Source organism: Pagrus major, chromosome 6, assembly GCF_040436345.1.
Source record: "Pagrus major chromosome 6, Pma_NU_1.0".
In the NCBI taxonomy this organism is placed as follows: Eukaryota; Metazoa; Chordata; class Actinopteri; order Spariformes; family Sparidae; genus Pagrus; species Pagrus major.
In genome coordinates this window covers 15,703,477-15,726,432 of record NC_133220.1, presented here as the reverse complement: position 1 = coordinate 15,726,432, position 22,956 = coordinate 15,703,477, and the positions used below count along the sequence as shown (strand labels likewise).

Genomic DNA, 22,956 nt, shown 5'->3' with positions numbered 1-22,956 from the left:
GAAACTGTAAGGTGATGTCTTTTATGAAGAATCTGTTTTTTGAAAATTAGACAGAATTAAGATCAGGCGTTGATTTGAGGAAACACATTACCCATTGTCAGTGCTGCTGAAGGCATGTCACAATTATTTGCATCTGATTCGCTAGTGGCAGCCTCGCCACGTTGGCACACTGTCATTATTGAGGGTAATGATATTGAATGAGTAAAATCATTTTCAGCTCGCGGGGCCAGCGGCTGTTTGTGTTCTGCGCTTCCGCAGTGTAGTCCAGAGCACATAACTGGCTCTGTGATTGTGTGTCTGATGTAAACTGAAGGTAATGCAGGCCTAAATGCAGCGTGAGGCTCAGAGATGCATGCACCGAGGGCACAACATAGTGTTTTGTGAGATGCGAATGAAAGGGGAGGAAGAAGAGAGTGAAAGAAAACAAAGAAGAGAGTGCTAAGGTTAATGCTAGTGAAGGCACTATGCCCAAGAGGAAGTACAGTAGGCTGGAGTGATCTGTGCTCATGTCACTGTGTATCTTTCAACGTGCCTTGGAGTCGAAGCTCGCAAGCCCTTTAACATGGCCGCTCACTTCCCCTTCCATCCTTGAGCACAAGATATTTTTCTTTGTTAAAATCAGCTTTTCATTTTGACAGCTGAAGACGTTAGTGGTTTTATAACTGTTCCCCAGAAGAATACGGCTTATCCTCCAACAAAACTTTCCACGATTATCCTCACTGGCAGAATAGCAGTGTGAAATTCAGATCAGGCTCATTTGAATACAGCCCTCTCTGTTTTCTTGAATGGCAGCCTTGAGCCTGAATCAAGACTGTCGGCGTACACATGGGCAAGGACGTGGGTTATGTTGGAAAGGACCTCCGCCACAAGGCCAAGGATCTCATCAGAATGAGCGTTTTTTCAAGGTACACAGGGATTCAGCAGCTTCACCACAGACTGATCCACTCGGTAATGTGACACTGGGCCTGCATGACATGACTGGTTAAAATCATCAAGCTCGAATGTGAGAGCCTGCACCTCCTCCAAGGAATGATTAAATGGCTTCAGTCAGGACTGAATTAATGATGCACACAAAATGGCTTATGATTATGTAAAGTAGTCCAGCTCAGGGAATGGAAGAATATCTGTGAGATTGGGAAGGCAGTGCAGGTGAGTCAATCCCATAAAGCCTCTGCTTTTCACAGTCCGGTTATCAGCTCTTCTCCCAAGCAACCAAGCCTAGGAAGGGGTCTTGCGGGAATGACTCACTTTTACAAGAGCCATTTTTATTTACTTAGGCGTGGCAAATAAACTGCTGCAAAGTAATGCTGAGGTGATGACTTTGAATATCACTTTCCGTTTGGACTGCCATTTTTGTGCAGACTAAATAGAAGAGCTCTCTCTAAACTGCTGTGGATAACATTTATGCTCTAGGAGGATATTTTTCGTCATTGTTCTTGTTATTTCTGCTGTGTTGCACTCAGTATCTTTTACTGCAGTGGCTAAGTAAATCAGAGCTGCCTCACCTCCCACCCTGGTGTAAATCTACAAGTAAACTCGCCGCAGCCCAGACTGTCAGTACGATTCCTCACATCTCTGGAGGTCCACTTTGGGTTGTAAAGTTGACAGTGAGTCACAGCCACAGTAAATAGCTGCTGGCAGGGTTGTGTAAGCGGATGGCATTTAAATCCCACCACCATGTTGTGTGAAGTTGTGATTTATCATTGTCAAAGTCAGAGATATGATGCTACGTAAAAAAGGTCGTCCCACCAGCTCTGTTTTCATTTAGTGCACCTGAAGTTATTTGATGTAGCAGATGGCAGAATTTATAAAGACAGTATGGGAGAAGGATGTTAAAGATTTACAAATGGAACATGTACACATAAATTATTAGCATATAGGTTCAGTGTTTCCTTTAAGTATTACGAGCTGTAATTACAGAAAAGGAATTAGTGCTTAACTATGGGAACGTTCTGGTCCAATTTTCTAAGATAGATGAATCCAAGCATCGTCATTTTTCTAATGTTTTCTCACACAAATGCAAAAGGCATGCATCGCTCAGGCTCGGGTGACAAAAAGCTGTGGGTGTGAGATTTGGGGCGTCGTGAGTGTGGGTGCATGCTGGGACGTTTTCCTGCATTCTGAGGGCTCTTCTTCATCAGGGAGCCAGCTTTCCACAGCCTGCACTCCCCCTTGAAATATGAATCATAAATAGACCGTGGTAGTGGTAGAACAGAACACACACGCAGCACTACACTTTGGCCACTCTAATGTAAATACGAAGACTCATCCACACTGCGCAGATTTCAGGCCACAGCAGCCACTTAGGTACCATCTAAAACGCGCGCAGAACATACACCATCTGTTTGCTCTGGGCATGTGGAGGGAAATTGCCAAACGGTGGCATGGTTCATTTATTGATGTAGGCTTGTGTTTCACTGTATGCACTGAGGGTTTGTCTGTGTTGGTGTATAAGAAAGCTAGTGACGTGGGGGGGGTTGTTGTGGAATATTTTGCCTATGTTTCTATAAGTGTGTCTGCATGTGAGAGACACTTGTGTTATGTTGAAGGAGAAAATGAAGACAGCTGTTCTTTCTTTGCCTCACTGATAGAGTTTAATTAGAGCCTGTGTGTGTGTGTTAGCACCACTCATTCCTCTCCATGTTATTTTCTGAAATGCTCTAGAAATAGCCATGATTTATTAATTCTAAGAAGAGGCAAGACCTTTATCCACTCAGTATCTGCTTTGTAGTCAGTTTATACTGTTTCATAATGTGTGTGTGTGTGTGTGTGTGTGTGTGTGTGTGTGTGTGTCTGTGTGTGTGTGTGTGTGCAGGAATTTAACTGTTTGCATTGCTGCTTCCCTCAAGGGTTACACATAATTGTTAGGCTCAGTTTAGCATGCTAAAACACAGATGCAGTCTGAAGTTTGGAGTAAGAGTCGGAGCAGTGAATCAACAGACTTGTTTCTGACAATTAAATTTGTATTCAGCTTTTCTTTCTGCATGAGAAGCATTGGAACTGCATGTTACGTAATGCGTAAGGCGCAGTGATTGAGGACAAATTGTAGCACAAATAGAAGTGAGGCTATACTGTAGCAGGAGGCCAGAGCATCGGCTTACTTCAGACAGTACTGGAAATGCCATTTCCCCCACAGCATCATGCTTAGTTAAATGTATTATGAATATTTAACCTCTACATTTTTTTAATTACGCAGATGGCACAAGTTTGCACATAGAGTTCACTATAGTTCCCAATGCAATCTCCTTTTTCTGAGCCAGATTGTCTCTGACTATACAAGCTAGCTTATGTCCTTTTTATATAAATATAAATATGGCTGCAAAAAAATATTATTTTTCATTAATCTTTTGATTCTTTTCTTAATTGATTGTTTGAACTATAAAATGGAAGAAACCAGTGACAGTCCCCCATAGCCCAAGGACTTCTTCAGAGGTCACATTTAAAACCCAAAGATATTCAGTTTACAGTCACAGAGGACTAGGAAAACCAGAAAATCTTCAAATTTAAGTTGCTGGAACCAGAGAATAAGGGCATCTTTAACTCAAAACTGACTCAAAATGATGAATCAATTGTCAAACCAGTTGCTGATCAATTCCACTTATCTGCTAATTGTTCCATTTCAATGCATTGGTTACTGTTTACTTACTTTTTCCTTTGAATTTAGGATTATAAAATGCATTTAATCTGTTCTCATTGTCAGTGAATATACTCTATCAGTGTCCTTTGGCTAGGATATTGATTTAAAAGCATGTCAAGATGTTGGTGAGCAGCTGAGTGTGACATTAAGGCTTGGAATCCCCCCACAGGTTCTAATAAGTTTCTCTCTCGTTCCTCTCCAGCGTATAGCAGAAGATTTTCCACCCCTGTGGGCGCTGGCAGATTTATCCCCAGACAAGAGCCTCTGAAAATGCCTGAGTTAGAAGAAAAACAAATTCAGCCTCAGGAAAAGCCTCTGAGCCGACAATCTGTTTATGTCCAAGTAAAAAAATAATAAATAAAAAAATAAAAGCTGCCATTGACGACTGTCTTAATGTGCTTCAGGTCCAGTGGCTCTACAGTATGTTTTCTGGCTATTTGTATGAATTTGATATCCTCCAAAAGAAATCGCATTTGACATGTTCTCAGGCTGTTGTCGAATACGGCACTGTTAGCACATATAACAGTATAACTATATGTAACAGTGTATAACTGAGAGTGTGTCTCTTTTAATGGCACAGCAGAGCTTTTAAATCCCTCTAAGAGCAGAAATGACTGCCCGGGGCCTCACAATAAGAATTTAACATCCTCAAAACAAGAAATAAAACTGTCATAGCTTTGCAACTTTGATCAAATATTTAGCCTGAAAAACATCACATGGCATTTTTTGACCAGTTACAAACAATATATATATATAATACAGATAAACTCCATATTGATTGCAGTCAACAAGGAAAAACCTGAAGAGATTTACTTCAGTTTTGAGTATTATGACTGCATTTCAAGAGAGCCATGGCTGATACTCATTTAGCAAATGAGTGTGTATAAGCTTGTACACACATTAAGTGGTTGTTTAAAGGTCTCTTAAGATGACTCAGGGTAAAAATTATGATGATGTTGTGACTTTTGCTCAGGTCAGTCTGTACCAAAAGAGCATGTTTAATATGATTTGTAGGCCGGGGCATATCTGTAGCACCACAATGCCTCATTTATTCAGCAAAGATTTACAGCTCCTGAGATTTTGATTGCACTTGGCCATATTGCAACTGCGATAATATTTTGATTATTTGTTAAATGGATTGCATTTAACTAGTGCTCTTCTATTTTACCAACCGCCCAAAGTGCTTCAAAACACAAGTCGACAATTATCCATTTAGACACATTCAAATGCTGGTAGCAGAGGCTGCCACGCACCACCTGCTCATCAGGTGGGACAACCAGTCCAACATCCGCTCACAAACCAATAGATGATGCCAGGATTGGGTTCAGTATCTTGCCCACAGACACTTCGGAACAGGAGATTGAACCATCGACCTTATGATAAGTGGTCAAGCTGTCTCTGTTGTACTGCAGTACCTCTTGAAGTGGCACTGTAAGGAAATCAGCAAGTCTCTAGGAAGTAATGGAATCAGCTTGTAAAACTTTTCAGATTTTTGTACATGCATGGATTAAATAAACTGAATATAACATTAATTAGTGAGCTCCTGTGTCTCCTGCTTCCATTCCAGTCTTTCTGCTGAGCTTAGCTAATCGTTTCCTGGCTCTAACTCTGTACCTCTTCATCGATTCCAGTATTGGCAGGAAAGCAGATTAGTGCATTTCCCAAAATTTCCAGATATTGGTCCAAAAAAAACTGTTTAACTTAAGATAAAAGACTTTATCCATTCACCTGCAGTCACAGCTCACCCACGCAAATCCATCTTGGGCTTTATTTGGAACAAGAGTTAAGTCTCTTTGTTTTGAGTAACAAATAAAGGTCATCCAGCTGGCAGCGAGTGTACAGAGCCTCATGGTAGAATGCTGAAGGACGTGCACAATGAAGCCCAACCATACATGTTTCCTAACAGTGAGGTGAAGTGAAGATAATTGGATAATAGGGCTAGCGTGCTGAACGCTTGTTGAGTTTTGAGCTGATACAGAGAAGATGATGATGGAGATATTTTTTATTTTTTTGGTGGTCACAGGTGATGTGTTTTAGCAGCGTTTCAGAGCTGAAGTGGCTCCCCTATTCCTCCTCTTTTCTTATTCCCTGGCCAGGACCTTATTTTTAATCCAATGTCTTAAGTTCACCACTGCCGCTCCCCCCTCTCTCCTAAGTCTAATGGATGTTACCTAAACCTGAATGAAGGAGGAAACCACCTGCAGCCAACACGAGCGAGTGGCATTCGGTGTGTGTGTTTTGCTGAAGTCGAAGCCACGGGGTGTGGTAGTATTAATAGTTCTGCTCAGTGAACGTATCTCTCAACACGTTCCTCTTTACAGCTCTGTGACCTTGTTTCCTCGTTCATCACTCCCCCCAGTCCCCTGATTTCACATTGAATCCCTCTCACCCGCTCAGTCTACAGACTGTGTCCCCTACCTGATGCTCCGGTATAACCAGTATGGGTTATAGAGCCTTTAATCTGGGAACAATCATAATTTTAAACTATACATTTGGCATTTTCAGAATTTAGTTGATGTCCCTCGATGATTTAAAGGGTGCAGCAGTAGACTGAACTGCTCCCCAACTCATAACTTGAGAATTGTTGTTTTTGATGGGACAGCACTCTTTATGAGGTTAGTGCTTTCTGTGTTGTTGATTTAAACTGGCTAACTGGTTTTATGGAGTATTGAGTAAATAAATTACCTACCCACTCTATTTAGTGCTATTTTAGTCAGCCACTGGTTTATATCACATTTCTTTATGAAGGCTGAAATTAATTTGCTGCAGCCTGCACGTGGCTCTATTTTGTTATTTTAATAGTTTGTCTTCCAGAGTCCCATTTTTAACTTCTGCACCTGTGATCTATAAATCTCAAATCAACTTAAACTGACACCGTCTGCCTTGGGATTTCCTTACTGTAACATAATCCCAGCACAAATGAGGGTTTAGTCAGGAATAGGCATGAGCAAAAAGAGAAAATCAAACTTTTTGGAAGACAATATTATGTGATGGTGGAGGAGATTGTAACCAGGCAACATGTATTATTCGGTGGACTAAATAGTGGGTTGACAAACAAAGCCAAGCAGGCAGCTTGTGAGTGTGTCACGGATGCTCATTGTTAAGAAAGCTCATGCAAAGTTCACCTCAGGCTTTTGGCACATCCCAAATTGTAATACCCCTACATAACCAGCAGGAAAATCACTTACGTCACTTCCGGACTTTGCTAAGAGATGAGATCATTTCCACATTAAAGTAAGGTTTTATAAGTCCCTTTCATAAATGAGACCTGTGCTTTTTACTTAATCAAAGAACTATTTGGGTGTATATTTGCCCCAAAGCATGAACTCAACCCTTGTGTGTCCATAGTGGTGGATGATGAACTTTATTGTTGTGATAATCATCCTAGCCTATCCTTTCATCACATTGTTTTATAGTCTTCTGAGACCAAAATTAGAGTGTTTTTGCTCTGTTGCAGCATTTTTATTGTCATTGACTAAACATCCTGCTCAGTATCTGAAGACAACCCAGACTGCACAACATTATCACCAGACATTTGCTTCACTCACCAGCCAAACACACAATAGTAATTCATTGATTGGCTGGTAAAATTTGAACATTCAGTAGCCATTTGGCCGGTGGACAGTTAAGTTAATTTTGCACTCTGTTGCTTTGAGGCATTTGTAAAAATGTATTGATTGGTCTGAAAGGGTCACTACAGAGTTTCTCTAAAGGTCATTAATGGCCCAACAGAGGAGTGTGTGTCAGCAATGGGAAATGAGACAACCTAAATAGATAGAAAATGTCTGGCTACACCAACAGTCGAAACATTTTTTTGTTTACTGCTTATCATTGGGAAGGTATAGAGTTAGATGATGTGTCAAAACAGTTTGATGCAGCTAACACCTTCACCTTAAAACTCATATGCTCATATGTCAGAGTGTTGACAGTAACACAATACACAGGTTTTTTTGTATCAGCCAATATTTGGTAGTAGTGATACCTTAATCTTCTTGTGTGCTGTGCCTGTGCCACACATTAATGACGAGCATCTTTGGGCGTTTGTTTATAATCTGTCCTTTTTTAGGTGAAGACTGCAGTAAGCAGTGCTAGAAATCATTAACTATAGGCAAGAGATGTACAGTACAATGGCTTAGGTAACATTAGGCTTGACATTAGACTTTTTATTACTGTGTTAATGTCCCACTATTACATCATTTTCTTTTCCCATTTCACATATTTCTTCTTGAGAGAACAATACAATAATCACAAATCCAATAATCAATAATAAATGACTCTTAGGTGACCTCTGACATTTCTCCACCTTACATTGACATTGACGGAAAAAACAACAGCACCGCCACTATTTTCCACAGGTCACCTTCCATCAATGGCAGTCAATGTCAGCAGCAGAGCTGTGTGATTAACTCAGACATGTAGGATTCATTATGTGAAGCTTAAGTGTAATGCATCCTGTGCATGTGAACAAGCCCCAAATAGATCACCAAGCTAGCTTTAATCGAATTAACTAACATACCAACATGTAAACCCTTGACTTGTCCACTTGGGCTCTGGGCTCCTGGGATCAGAAGCCAGATGTTCATAGAAACCTCAAAGAAAGGTTACCTGGTAAACAACCCTACTGGACATGTGTTACAGTCTCTACATGTCCTGTCCACTGAATCTCATCCAGCTTTGTCCCTGCGGCTGCTGTGGTGTTGCTGTCCTGTACTGTACCTGTCTCCTTCATTATTGAGGAGGATGTGAGAAAGATGACTTTACTGTTGTGGTTCGTGTCTGCTGAGGCTCAGCGGGAACCTGACCCCGGCCTGCTCACAGGCCGTGGCAGAGGGTCATCGCATCTATGCACGATGCAGTATTCAAGGCCGGTCTAGTAAAATATTGAACACAACAATGTGCTGACAAAGGGACATCCTTACAATGAGAACAATGGCAAGGGCAGAGCTATGTATTCTGATACCCTTGTTACTTATTTTTAGGTTTGGGGAAGTGCTTAAATTCATGGATGCTGTATGTGCAGTATTCATGGTTAAAACATGCTTCATGCAACACTTGCATGGGGTAAGCTTCGCTTTGTGCTAAGCTCTAACACATGCGGATGAAAATTGTGCAACTGTAGAAGCATGTGTGTACTAGTTTATCTAATTAGACAGGTTTACTATGCATCTTGATTGCTGAACATGCTTGTGCACAGCGTGTTAACATAATAAGCAACACAGAATCATTTAATCACATTAGGTGCTTAAATCTGGAATTATGCAAGGATTGAAACAGACTTGATGCTGAATGTACAGTAGCGCTGTACACTGTGTTCAGGGACAAACTCTATGAAAGCAGGATGAAGTCAAGCAGAATGCTTTTTTTTAGTGATGAAGACATTTTTGCACTACCATTAAACAAATGTTTCAGTCCATCATTAAAAACATGCTCCACTAACAATTTCGGCCAATAAGCGGCTTTTCATTTTGGTTATCTCTGCGTGTGACGGCGAGCAGCAGCCCCCTGAGGGGGTATTTTCCTCATGCAATTAAGAGAAAGTTAATTGTAGATCAGCTCCAGTGGTTTGCCAGAGGGGACTTGTGTTAACCTTGTCACTGCGGTACACCAAAAGGGCACTTGGGACCACAGTTCTTCTATCACTCTCCCTTCTCCCTCATGACTGACTGTCTTAAAGCTTCTATACATGACATCCTCAGGCTCTTGGATTCAAACTGTAACACGATTACAGACCTCACTGACCAAATAAGATCATTTTAATGAGGCTAAGTTTGACAAAACATGCTGTACTTGCAAAACACTTAGACAGTATATGATTTCATTATTTTTCAGTATCGCTTGATCGCACTGAAACTTCTGTTGTTTCAGAAAATAGTGGATTTTCAGCTGTGAAATGTCTTGAGTTTGAAGCATGGAAATGAATGGAGAGAATCTGCAAGCGCCCGTGGTGGTGCAGTGAAGTAAAAGAGTGTAACTAATGATGCTGTATGATGAAGTGAACATTTAACTGGATTAACGCCTCTAAAATAGAAAGTACTGTACATGGAGATACATCAAAAAGAAACTTAAAGCTTCTGAAAAGCTCTTTTTTCTGTGTCACTACAACACAAATGTATCCCAGTAAGCCTGCTTAGAATGGATGTGATACCGTGGAGATTTTCATATTTATTTTAAACGCTTTAGTCAGTGTTTTAGGACTTGGTGTTCAGGCCACATTGAAAGAAGTGTTTTGTTAGTCACTGCAGCAATTCAGCAATCTTACCATGGCTTCACAAAACACCCCCACACACACACAGTCCCACTCACACATGCAGTCACAAGCGCAGTCTCATAACATGCACATCTGCACTCACACACGCCGTACACCTTTCCTCTGTCTCCCTCTCCACTCCTTTTCACTGTATTTCTATACAGGCAGTCTTGTAAAAATAAATTAGATATCCACCCACATGCTCACTTTGACTCCTGCACATGTTACATCATCTCTGATGCCACATTTCTTTTATCTCTTTACACTGCCAGCTTATTTTTTCAAGGAGGTTGACCAGAGGTAGCGTACTTTTTTTTTTTGAATGTTTAATCATTTCTTAGATCAGTGGAATCTGAAGAAGCTATTAAGGTCTGAAGACACACACCTGAAAATAAAGATATAACAGCAAATGTATTTTTTTGGTACTCATAACAAATCTGTTATGATGTTGCCTTTTAAACCAAGAACCACAGGCATCTTAGAATCGTTTAAAAGCTCACACAAAAGAATCAAAGAGCCAAGCAAAGCTGTGATTGTCAGCAGAGGGGTCTGTCTGGGCTGTGATAGGCTCAGAGACGCCAGCTTTAGGAGCGAGTCGTCGTGAGTAGTCGAGCTTCCGCGATGCTGTGAGGGGGATTTTAGTCAGATGGCGGCTGAGGGATCCTGGTGTGCTGCGGGAAATTTCAGTGGATGTCATGGTGGGCCTGCTTAAGACCCACTTCCTCTCTTTGACTTTCTCTGACATTTCGCTGCACACACACACACAAACACACACATATTCTCATTGTCAGCAGCACACATGTTACTGTCCTTCCTTACCCATCCTATCTACATGTGTCAGTGCTGCAGTGGATACAGACTGGCTTCAAATCCATACAAAGCCCTGTTCTCCTCAGCATCCATGACTGTAAGCTTCCACTGCCATAAGAACCTTAAGAACAGAATTTTCTCACATTACAGATGAGTGATTGGGTTGTTTGTTTATTTATTTATTTATCATATCAATCAAAGTGAAAAAGTAGACTTAAAGTCCTTACTGTAATGGTCATAGCCACCGCCAGAGTGAAAAATATCACAAATCACTGCCACCTCAGTGCTGCATTAATGTTAATGTAATTCTTTCTGTTTTGACAGGAACCTTGGGAAGTCGGGCCTGCGGGTGTCCTGCCTTGGATTAGGTAAGACTGTCTAAGATCTTTTCTTAGTTTTCTGCACCGCATGGACTTTGTATAACAGATTTGGTGAGGAACTCATAACCCCATGGTGCTTTATCATTAAATGGAGACAAAAGAGTGTTTTAGGATTGAAAATGTAAGTTCCAGTGACTCCGCAGATTTTAATATACTATCCTTTTCTTGGCTAGACCTTATTTCTTGTACTCTACAGTATATGCAGAACATACAGTATCACTTGCTCATCTGTGTGCATGTGTGTTTATGTGCATATAACCTAACCCCATCTTCCCTGTCATCCTCTGTAGGAACATGGGTGACGTTCGGCGGACAGATAACAGATGAGGTGAGAGCAGATGGATTCTGTCATCTTCCATCAGTCAAAGCTCGGGAATGGAAAACCAACATATGATCTGGATTGCTCAAGAAGCCTATTTTTACTTAGACTGAAAACATACTGCCAGAGGGAGTCAACAGCTAGAGAATAAACAGGATGAAAAAGCCATCTATAGTGTTGTGAGGGAAGTTTAATAATTAAAAAGTCCTAACACCTCACATCGGTGGTCTCTCACCCCGCTGTCGTCTCCCCCCTGCTTGTTCCTCCCCCCCTGCTCTCTCAACAGATGGCAGAGCAGCTGATGACTCTGGCCTATGAAAATGGCATCAATCTGTTTGACACAGCGGAGGTCTACGCTGCTGGAAAGTGAGTATATCCTGTGGCACAGGTCACTTAGCAGTGAGCAGTGACACCGCATATCACCAAGCTGCTCACGTGTGATTGATCATAAAAGCACAAAGTAGAGATTATATGCTAGTGACAGCATCTTTGTCTAAGTGTCAGGTGCAGCAAGCAAATGTTCAGGGGATTAGAGAGGATTAGAATACCACATTAACACATCCAGACTCGTGGTAGACCGTCCCTGATACGTAACGGGTCATTTTACCAAATTTAAAAGAAAAAAACATATTTTACACTGCTATAGACGTGCTTTTCAAATACAATAAGGGTAAATGGATTTGACTATTATGCTCAATGACTCATCAACAATATGTCACTGTCATTACCCAACAATCCACAACAATCATTGTCAGCACTTTTCAATGGGACTATTAAGTTGGTAGAAAGTAAGTCCCAGTGACCCTTTAAAGGGACAGTCCATCTCCAAATCAAAAACACAGATTTTTTCTTGTTCGCCTGTAGTACTATTTATCCATCTAGATTGTTTTGGTATGAGTTGCCGAGTTTTGGAAAAACTGGCCTTAAAAGTGTCTGCCTTCTCTCCAATAAAATTGAACTAGATGATACTCGGCTTATGGTGTTCAAAAAATACATTTTAAAAAGCTCAACAGCAATGTCTCTGTCAAGAAATCATGACCCTGTTACTCAAGATAAACCACAGACCTTGTTGTGAGCAGTTTCATGTAGGAACTACTTTCTTTCCACCAAACCACACAAAGTCACAGTGCAGACGGAAGCGTGCATCTACTCATGGACGAGAGGCTAGCTGACTACTAACTAAGCTAGCTAACATTACAGCTCAGCTTAGAATAGAAGGATGCCGTTAATTTTGTACTGTACAATTTACACCGTCACAAGCACAAGTCTTTTATCCATGAATAGAGTTATGTTTGGTGGTTATAGTTAGGTAGGGAAAAAAAAGTTCCAACATGAAACAACTCTCAACAAGTTCCGTGGATTATCTTGAGTAACAGGGTCATGATTTCTGGAAAGAGACATTGCTGTTGAGTTTTTACAAAGTATTCTTTTGGCACTTTGAGCACCACATCTAGTTCCATTATATTCAAGAAAAGGCAGACATCCCTACGGCTGATATCTCTAAAAGAGGAAAAATTGGGGTTGAACTGTCCCTTTAAGGGTTAGGCAGATTGATGACTCTGTCCTTGATTTTTTGACCTGACATCAGGGTCGTCCTTTTCATCAACACCTCATCAGTGTTGCAGTAATGTGAGGGTTCAGATATTCATAGTCTGGGTCTAAATTTACGGGACAGCCAGGGTTGATATTTTTAACCCCACAAAGCAGCCTTGTATTGCCTCATGTGCTTTATGTAGTGATGGTTTAACTTCCAATGTGGATTAATCAGGCTTTGTAGTAACTTGGGTGCTTTGAAATAATCTAAGGGATTAGCCTTTGCAAACACTATCTCTGATAAACCGCACCAAGTCCCTTTTTTTAATCCTCCTAAGGATATTCTAGTATTGCCATTATGTTTAGTGAGATTCGGCAGAGTGCCAATGCCTCGAAAAAGAAAATCAAAAGAAAACAAAAAGAAGAGAAACATCCTGTAGGTCTCAGTGGTTTTCCTCATTTCTTATCTAATGCCTCAGCAGCTGTTGTCTGCTAAACGTCATCGCTGTGTGCTTCATTGTTTTGCAAAGCTCTCAACAATCTGCTGTTTTAGCCTTGTTGTTTAGGATGTGGCCTGAAAAATGTGATCTCTGACACAGAAGCATCACCAACTCTGACTCTGATCACCGTGCCACCATGAAACAAACCACAGTTTGACAGAAAGGACAAATCTGTTCGGCACGTGCACATGTTTGTGACAGCATGTCACACAGCTCGGTGTGTGTTGCACAGGTGTTAATCCTGACAGCTTCCAGGAGCTTATATTACACACATACACAGGAGTAGAACAAATCACACACTTTGCACATCAGAATGGGGGAAAAAAAGCTTTCATGTGAAGTCTTTGGTTCTGGTTTAGTGTGATTCCCTCATCAGTCAGACTCAGAGAACGTGAAGTGGTGTTGGTGGTTGTACAGTCAGGTAGCTGTGGACAGATAAACAAGGTTTGTAAGCTGTGCTCACACTCAGAGACTTGCTCACTCACAGTGCTTGGCAGTTGTTGGCTGTTTGTTTGGTATATTTGTCCTGGCTTCACCCTACAAAAACAGAGAAACAGTCACAAAACAAACATTCAGCGCAAAGATATATTTAGATGCAGATTGTGATTCTTAACTAGCATATCCAACATAATATGCAGGATACTGTTTGTCAGAAATGTATAAATAAATATGTATAATTGCACAAATAAACATGCTCTTCTCATCCCATCTAGCTGCTGTTATCAGCGAACACATATGGTGTCAAAGCATTTAAAAGTATCCTGGTAATTGGCAGAACAGAATTTCCTTCTTCATTTGCTTTCAGGCTTTCAGACATTTTGCTCCAGATGCATAGTAATTGCATGGTATTGTGTGAAACCAGTGACAAATTGGACGCATAATTACAGAGAATTCTAAAAGTAATAAAATATTGTAAATCCATGAATAATGCAGCATTATGTCAGTGGCTACTGCCGTAAGTCATAACATCAACTCTGGTATACAGACCTAATTAATGGATGGATGAAGAAAGTTAACCTGCTCAAGGCACACTGAACCTTATGTTTGGGCTCTCAAATTACTCACATTTCCGAAGGGCAACACACAGCGAGCTGTGTGGGTGTTTGCCAGACACACACACACACACACACACACACACACAATATTATGCACACAAACACACATGTTATGCTCTCAGGGGAGTGCTTGACTGCTCGTTGTTTGAGAAGGTGTTGGTCACGCTGGCAGGGTCTGAAACAACCAGTGGTAGTGCAGCACCTAATGTACTCACACAATAAAATATTCATTCATATTTTAATGAATTGACCCTTTAATGAATGACAAGAGTAGGTAATAATAAATACATATATGCAGGGTTTGATATTAAAGCGTGACTATTATATAGAGACAAAACACACAGACACACAAAAGAGGAAATAATCAACAATATGGAAATAAAGTAATTAATTTATATATTGTTGAGTTCTTCTTCCCTCTACAAGCATCCAGACATCGACATAAGTACCTACGAAGTGTTGGCTGTGACACGCCTACAGTATTTACATATACAGGGCCTATCAGTACAGTATGGCTGAAAGCAGCCTCACAGCACCAGTAAGATCATGTCTGGTAACAGTATACAGAATGACAGCAAAATGTGTGAAGAATCACAGAGAAGAAAAATAAGATCGATTTAAGATCATTAATTATTAACTCGTACTGTCAAGGAGAAGAAAGAACGGGAAAAAAAACAAGATGAAGTTGGAGACGAGGGTGTGAAATGTTTGTCAGTAGCACATTTGAAAACAAAAGTTACAAAGCGTTTCACAGTTAGTTTTTTGGCATTTTCTTCGGATTTTCTGAACCATTTGAATTGAATTTATTTTATTAGTCCAAGGTGACATCTTAAAAATGACCAAAAGTCCCAAACTGAATAATTATAAGTCAAGTCAGTTCTATTCATTTAATGCCAATTCGCCAAAAACTTATCTCATGACACTTTTCAATTGGAGCACGTCCAGACCATACTCTTTAATTTATTTACAGAGACCCAACATTCTCCCATGAGCAAACACTTGACGACAGTGGTGAACTGCCTCTTAACAGGCGGGAACCTCGGAGCAGATCCGTCTAAAGGTGGGCGGCCATCTGCCTTGACTGGTTAATATCACAAAAGAGGAAGAAAAGCAGAAAATCCTCTCATTTTAAAAAGTTGACACCCGTGAATGTGCTTTAAATATGTCTTAATAGAATAGGTGCCAATTATTGATAAAGCATTTCAGCTCTAAACTAGACTCATCCAGTCAAGGGGCCACAATTATGAGATGTTTGAAAAATACCATAATTTTCCTTTAAACAATGTTTCATTCAGCAATCCCAGTGGCTGACATTTTTACGGACATGATAGTCTCTGTCTGATCCACAGCCACATGTCAGACTGTCTCACCACTAGACACGGAAACACCAACACTGGCGGAGCACTAATGCACTGTGTCACAGGGGAGATAAAATGCGGCCCTTGTAGTTTTCAACACACTTTTGACCCAACAAAACATCATTTATTTGTAAACCCCAATCGATTAGAGCAGCTAGCTCCATTCATCAGTGCACCCAGAATGAATCCAAGACAAATACATTATATGTGTAGTTTCAAATACATTATATGTGAAACTGCTGTTATGAGGATGTGAGTCATTATTTGTTAGAGAGGGAGGACTGCGGAGACATCCTACTGACAGAGTTCTTCCTGGCACTAATGAGCCCCACGATGATCCTAATGTCACTCATTAGCACCCCTGTGGCTTCTAATGAGTGACATAGTGGTGGCTCCACAGCACAGCTGGCCCGAGCCCTGCTGACTCTGACCTGGCAGCTCATTCACACTCACCACTCCTAAATAGGTACTCTTTAAAATGAAAGCTGTCTTATGCATTATACAGCGTGTGGGCAGAGTTTGGGCCTCTTTCTTTAATTTAGGGCTTAAAATCATTCCTCAGACTGGTGTAAACGCTCTTATCATTTTAAGACTTATCTTTATTTAATCTTGCTTCTCTCCCCGTCTGCTTCACAGGGCAGAGGTGGTGCTCGGAAACATCATAAAGAAGAAAGGATGGAGGTATGAGGCACACTTAAATTGAGTTTGGAGGGTTTTAATTTCCGTCCCAGCCAGCCTCTCTAATCTTATATCATCTCCTCCTTTGCACATATTGGGAGCGTGTGTGTTGTGATCTGGAACGGTAAGTCGGAGAGATGAAAGATTAATGCACAGCGGTCGTGCCCACACTCCTGTGTCCCTCCTCAAAGACGCTAAATAATTGATGAACTTCTAGTGCCTTGTCTTCTACTTTGTCGGCCCTGGATTGGCAGTTGTATAGCTCTGTCAGGTTGTACGCCCACAACACTCATTCACTGGGCGAGACCTGACACAGTCACATGTATTGTTGGATGTGGTTGTGTGTGACATTGAAAGAATAAGGTAGAAATGCACAATTACCCAAAAGACGTGTAGGAGCTTTTCATCCTAGCTCTTAATAGAGGTGCAGGAATGAGTCCTAAAACCTGGGGATGAGTTTGCATTTTTCAGTCAGTTCACTTGTCTCGAAGTCAATTGTTTTTTGTCTCTGTTTGGGTAAATGCCTGAAATAATCTCTGGCAACAGAAGCTGAAGTGATGTTCATGTTTCGTTTTATGACACAAAATAGGGACCTTAAAGGATAAGTTCACACAAAAATGAGAATTCAGTCATGATCTACTCAACCTCATGCTGATGGAAAGACGGGTGCCACAAGTTTAATGGCATATTAAAGTCTCGGAATCTTAGCAACTACAGTGAAGATTTCAGCTTTAAAAAGGGTGTAAATAACGTATTTTCAAATCATTTTGGGATCTCGAGGCTTCCAGAGACTTGGATTATGGTGGACAAGCTGTATGGAGCCATTTTATGTTGTTGTTTATTTTTGTTTTTGTTTTTTACATTCTAAAACAATTTCCCAACTTCACCCGACTTTCCAATCTGCTTCTTTTTTTGTTTTCTTTTGTTGCTATTTTGCTTTGTCTGTGAGTCTGACAGGTGTTGTAACAGATGTGCTTTAATTTTCCTTTTATTTTTTTTAGACGCTCAAGTCTGGTGATAACAACAAAGATCTTCTGGGGTGGAAAGTAAGTTTCATCTGGTTGCTTCTTTGAATAAGCTCGCCTGTCCGAATGAGAAACGATCCTCCTGTGTAATTTTTCTTGACTTGTTTGATGCTCCCGGTAATGGGATCATGTGTCATCCAGACTGAACTCTTTCTATAACGCTGAAACATTTATTAGATCATATTTCACAAAGGATATATGATATTATATTATCGTGGAGGTGCGGCTCCAGTCATATTTCAAGTAATTGTTCATAACGTGGTCTGTTTTTTTATGTTTTTTTGTAGAGCGGAGACTGAAAGAGGTTTATCCCGAAAACACATTATAGAAGGTAAGGAGCAGCGCTGCAGTTTATTGGATTAAATGCTGACACCACAACAACAAAATACTTCCTAATTAGTTGCTTTGGCTTTAGGGAGTCAAAGCTGCATTTTTAATAATTGACAAACTTTGGGGGTTTTGGAGTTGCCAAGAAAACTTGTGGGCACAATAACGCTTTGAAAATAAATAGCTTGAGAATCCTCTACATTAATTATTTGGCAGTATACATAGATCGGGTTTTTATAAAGAATATGAATGTACGTTCACTAACTGTTGTGCTTATTTCTAGGTTTAAAGGCCTCCCTAGAAAGACTGCAGTTAGAATATGTGGATGTGGTTTTTGCGAACAGACCAGACCCTAATACACCTATGGAAGGTAACTCTTCTAATGTCTCTTCTTAAACCTTTGATACTTTTGAATTATCACCTATTTTGTGCTTGCCTTCTCACACACTTAACCATGGTTTCCTCATGTTTTCTCATGTTGCACATTTAAAAAAAAAACACACCTCTTTTCTGTCTCTATGACTACTGTAGCGTGAAGACTCAAATATACAAACCTCTTGTAACTGAAAAATCTATTTTTAAAAGCTGCATGTTGTCCTGGTGCTTCCACCTCCACAGTCAGAACGAGGATAGATAGATACTGATGCTGGAGACCTTTAAATGGCAGAGTGCTAACTGTGTGTGGGCTCAGTTGGTCTCACAGTATGCATCTGCTCCCATGTCAGAGTTCCCCCTTCGGGTTAGAGTTCGGTCAGAGGTCACCTTCCTGCCTTCAGTTTGATGCCTCACTGGCTCCGGCTCTTTCACAATCCTTCAGTGTCTTGTTAGTCAGAAGTAGCTGGTGTTTTCTGACGTAAAAGTCGAGGCGATTCTTTTGCCCATCTGCCCTTTAAAGACTGCACACAGTTCACATGGACAGCTTTGAGTCTATGTCTTCAGACCACAGTAGTTCGACCATCTGGTATGTTTTATTCTGGCAGTAGCTGAAGGGCAGTAACACAGGGTGAAGTGGAGCTGAGCCGCTGTTCTGTCAGTTTACAGAGAAACCCTCTTAAGCCAAGCACCCGCTAGATGATAGGAGGGCAGATTTGGTTGTCCGAGAGACTTTTCAGGATTATTAAAGCGTGACGTGCCCTTGTTTTATTGCAGTCTGGTGCTCCTGGTCTTGTCTGGGACACCCAGGTCGTTATGTACAGCCACGTTTCCACCCAAATTACCTGGAAGTCTTAGTCCCACAAAAGTAAAAGGTTCCTTCAGACTTTTTTCTGCGTGTCCAACCTGCAACTGCAACAATTATTTGATAATGGAAATGCACCGAGTTCCTCCAAAGGTTCCTAGTCCCCTTCGTGGTATATTTTGTTTGGCAGTCGGATGAAATGAATCACCACCAAAGGCGGAAATTAAAGTTGGGTAATGTGAGATTACATTTGCTGTCAGATATGGCTGTAAAATGAAATTCCCTATCTGATGGCTTTAAATAAAATGAAGTGATGTGTTGACAGAATAACATGAGATTAATCTGTGTAACATTCGGTCAAGCCTGGTCAGCACATTAATGGAAAAAACCTTAATCCCTGATGTACTTTTCATTTTATGAAGGAAACATGTATATTTTTCCACCCCCTTTGCTGAAATGAATAAAACTAGTCCAGTGTGAGGACACTTTGTCTGTGATTAAAGAGTTGATCTGCTGTAAATGTGCCTGTCATCTCTAATTTATTTCACTTTCATGTTCCCCTGTAGCTGATCAAAAAAGACAGACTCTGGTGGATTTTAACATGAATGTCATTCAAGTGCGCCTTGTTCTGAAAAGATGTCACCCTCATCAGAATGAATAACTCACCATTCTGATTAACATAATCAGCTTTTCCACTTCTCTCCCGAATGGCCCAGTCCATTTGGATTGCAAATGATAACAAATACATCTTTTATAATAATCAAGAACAAGCAGCTCAGACACATGTACGGATGACATTGTCGGCTCGATAGAGAATGAAGAAGAGAGAAAATACTGTTCTGTAAATACAACATGGTGTCTCTAGCATTGAAAGCGGTTTTGTGTATTTTTACTTGCAGAAACGGTTCGAGCAATGACCCATGTGATAAACCAAGGCATGGCCATGTACTGGGGGACATCCCGCTGGAGCCCGATGGAGATAATGGTGAGAGTCAGTGCATCTGTGTGGAGACAGAGCAAATATTTATTTACAACATAGCCTGAGGAGGTGTTTTCCTACATCACAAAGATTTGAATTTATTTCTGACCTCGCTGTATCCTACCTTCTCCTATTCTTGATGGTATTTATATTGTGTGTGTGTAGGTATATTTGTGTGTGTGTGTGTGTGTGTGTATATATATATATATATATATATATATATATATATATATATATATATATATATATATATAATATAGTGTATGTATGTGTATAGCATTGTGCTCTATACAAGCCTCATCTTGTTTATTCCCTTGTTTTTCTTTAGGAAGCGTATTCTGTGGCACGACAATTCAACCAGATTCCTCCCATTTGTGAGCAGGCTGAGTACCACATGTTCCAGAGAGAGAAGGTGGAGGTGCAGCTACCTGAGCTCTTCCATAAGATAGGTGAGAGTTGATGGACATGTGGCTTTCCATAGAGGATTGGTTGAAGTCATCTTTACGGTACAGTAGGGCTTCAAAAGTACTTCTGTATATACAACAAATTCTGTACAAACAATGCAGCGACAAATTTGAATATCTTTTACTTCAGTCTCTCTTTCAAACGCAATGCAGCCAAAACAATGTTTGAGTGCTACTTGAACAGAGAGGGATGGATAAGAATTCACAAGCCAATGTCTTTAACTTCAAGGCTTCAATCACCACTATTTGGAGCTGAAGCTGATGAGTACCTGGGACTGCTGCACTACTTTACATGGGAATGAATGGTGATTGTATCATTTCCCTCTGAAGAAAAAAAATAGATGTTAGCAATTGTTAGGGGGTTTTTCCTCCGGCGCGAAAGGAGTATTAGGACGGCTATTTTTCTTTCTGTGTGGACACACAAGCCAAAAACTAACTAGCATCCTGCACATCAATATACAGCAAACGCATTAGCAAGAGGAGACGACACCAGATGCTCTCAGGTGTGAACAAGTACACTCCAGGTGAATGCGAGGTGCTCTTGAAGATAAACTGATTAACTTAGTTAAAGGAAGCGCATAGGCTTACTTCAGGCACACTTGCTCTCAGCCAAGGATATTGTCAAAAAGCCTTTATTTTTAAAGAAATAAAGGCTTTTTAACAACATCCTTGGCTCGGAATGTGTGTGCCTGAAGTAAGCCTATTTGCTTGGTACTACAAACAGAGTATTTTTTATGATATGGAATTTAACAGAATGTTTTATCACTAAATCTCTCGAGCTCATCCAGTAAGTTCTCCTACAAATTATACAACAGACTGACTTGACTGACAAACAAGAGGACACAGAAAAACAGAAGTCCTGTCAGACCGACAGATCTGCACTTGAGGAGCTAATGTTGCTCAATATAAGATAATTTTCATGATGATCACATATTTCTGCCTTAGGTGTGGGGGCCATGACGTGGTCACCACTGGCCTGTGGGATCATCTCAGGGAAATATGACGGCAGGGTGCCCCCCTACTCTCGGGCTTCTCTGAAGGTAGACGCACCTCGCTCCGCTGTTTCCTGTCTTTATCCCACTCTGATCATCTGTGCCGGTGTCACTGTTTCGTGTTTCCCCACTGGTTGCCGGTTGTTTGTTTTGTTTGTTTATTGTGTGTTTGTGTCTTTCAGGTTCTGTAAATCGGTGCACGCCTCATATATCTGTGTGTTTTCAGTGCCATGTTGACACCATGCGCTGTGTACCTTTTCCCGAGCAGCGCTGTTTGATGCCGTTTGCCAGCTGGTGTCGGCTTAACGCATTTCAGTGCACATGAGCACATAAATACAAACACACAGAACAACAGTGCAGCATGTAAACATATTTTTTTAAATTGGTTTGTTTTCATGGATACCAACACTTTTTAAGCCAAAACTAAGCGGAAGATAAGTCATGAAGCATTTTAATGTTATTCCAGGCAGCTCAAATGTGACCTACAATTATTTTTTGAAAGACTTGTTTCCCTCAAAGCAGAAGGGAACCACACAGCCATGACAATGAACAGTAATGAGGAGGAGGAGCAGTTTTAATGATTTAATTCAGTGAGCACTGAAGAAACCCAGAGGAATATTTTACTTTTAGCAACCACAGATTCCACATTATGTCAAGTGATGTTACCAAAAAACATTATTTTGACGCCCAGAATTTGAACAAAAAAAGAGTCCAGCACCTGACTTAGTGTGGTGATGTGTCTGTGTAGTGGAGTGGCATGTTGTGTACCTGTGGTTGTGTGTCAGTGACTGATCTCCTGGTTCATGAAAATAGCTCCATGTTGGTGTTGTGCAGTACTTGGTGACGTGTGTAGAATGTGCTGCTGCTTCCTGTTTGGTTCAGTGTTGCCTGTGGATGTTTGTGGTATTTGGCTCTTTACACTCAGTGATAATTGTTACTGGTTTCTAACTTGTTACTGATGGATTTATAGTATGATTTTTGATCCTTGATACTATATAAAGATGACTGTTTTCACTCAGCTGAGCAGATATTTAAACAGGTACAGTAATAGTCAGTTAATTAGAGAATTCTTCTTAATATAATGTTTTTAACTTTGCAATAATAAAGAACTAAAAATCTAGAATTGCAGGCAGCATCTCTGTAGCTTTGTTTCCCCGGCTGAGGAGTAGGCAGCAGGAGACAGAGTCACTTGTTTAAAAGCAGGCCCTGGTGACACGGGAGCTGCGGCGCAGCGGTGTGAGCAGGGCTGTGTTTTTGAGCAGGTGTGCTGTGTTTTCGACAGGGTTACCAGTGGTTGAAGGACAAGATCTTGAGCGAGGAGGGCCGGCGTCAGCAGGCGAAGTTGAAAGAGCTGCAGGCAATCGCGGAGCGGCTGGGCTGCACTCTGCCCCAACTCGCCATCGGTACGCAGATACACTCTGCCGCTCTCTCTCTTTCTGTCTGTCTGTCCGTCCCTCTGCCTCGGACGGGCCCGA

The 22,956-nt window shown here is 40.9% G+C and overlaps 1 protein-coding gene across 2 annotated transcripts in view; it reads left to right on the top strand.

Annotated features, from left to right (window-relative positions):
- Positions 1 to 22,956, top strand: part of kcnab2a (potassium voltage-gated channel subfamily A regulatory beta subunit 2a) — a 93,528-nt gene that overhangs the window by 61,654 nt on the left and 8,918 nt on the right. For both annotated transcript variants that reach the window (XM_073468112.1, XM_073468111.1), the window contains 11 exons: positions 11,019 to 11,062; positions 11,365 to 11,402; positions 11,680 to 11,759; positions 16,476 to 16,520; positions 17,519 to 17,563; positions 17,830 to 17,873; positions 18,153 to 18,239; positions 19,946 to 20,031; positions 20,354 to 20,474; positions 21,435 to 21,529; positions 22,764 to 22,884. In XM_073468112.1, the coding sequence (XP_073324213.1) occupies positions 11,019 to 11,062; positions 11,365 to 11,402; positions 11,680 to 11,759; positions 16,476 to 16,520; positions 17,519 to 17,563; positions 17,830 to 17,873; positions 18,153 to 18,239; positions 19,946 to 20,031; positions 20,354 to 20,474; positions 21,435 to 21,529; positions 22,764 to 22,884 (806 nt within the window). The remainder of the gene's footprint in view (positions 1 to 11,018; positions 11,063 to 11,364; positions 11,403 to 11,679; positions 11,760 to 16,475; positions 16,521 to 17,518; positions 17,564 to 17,829; positions 17,874 to 18,152; positions 18,240 to 19,945; positions 20,032 to 20,353; positions 20,475 to 21,434; positions 21,530 to 22,763; positions 22,885 to 22,956) is intronic.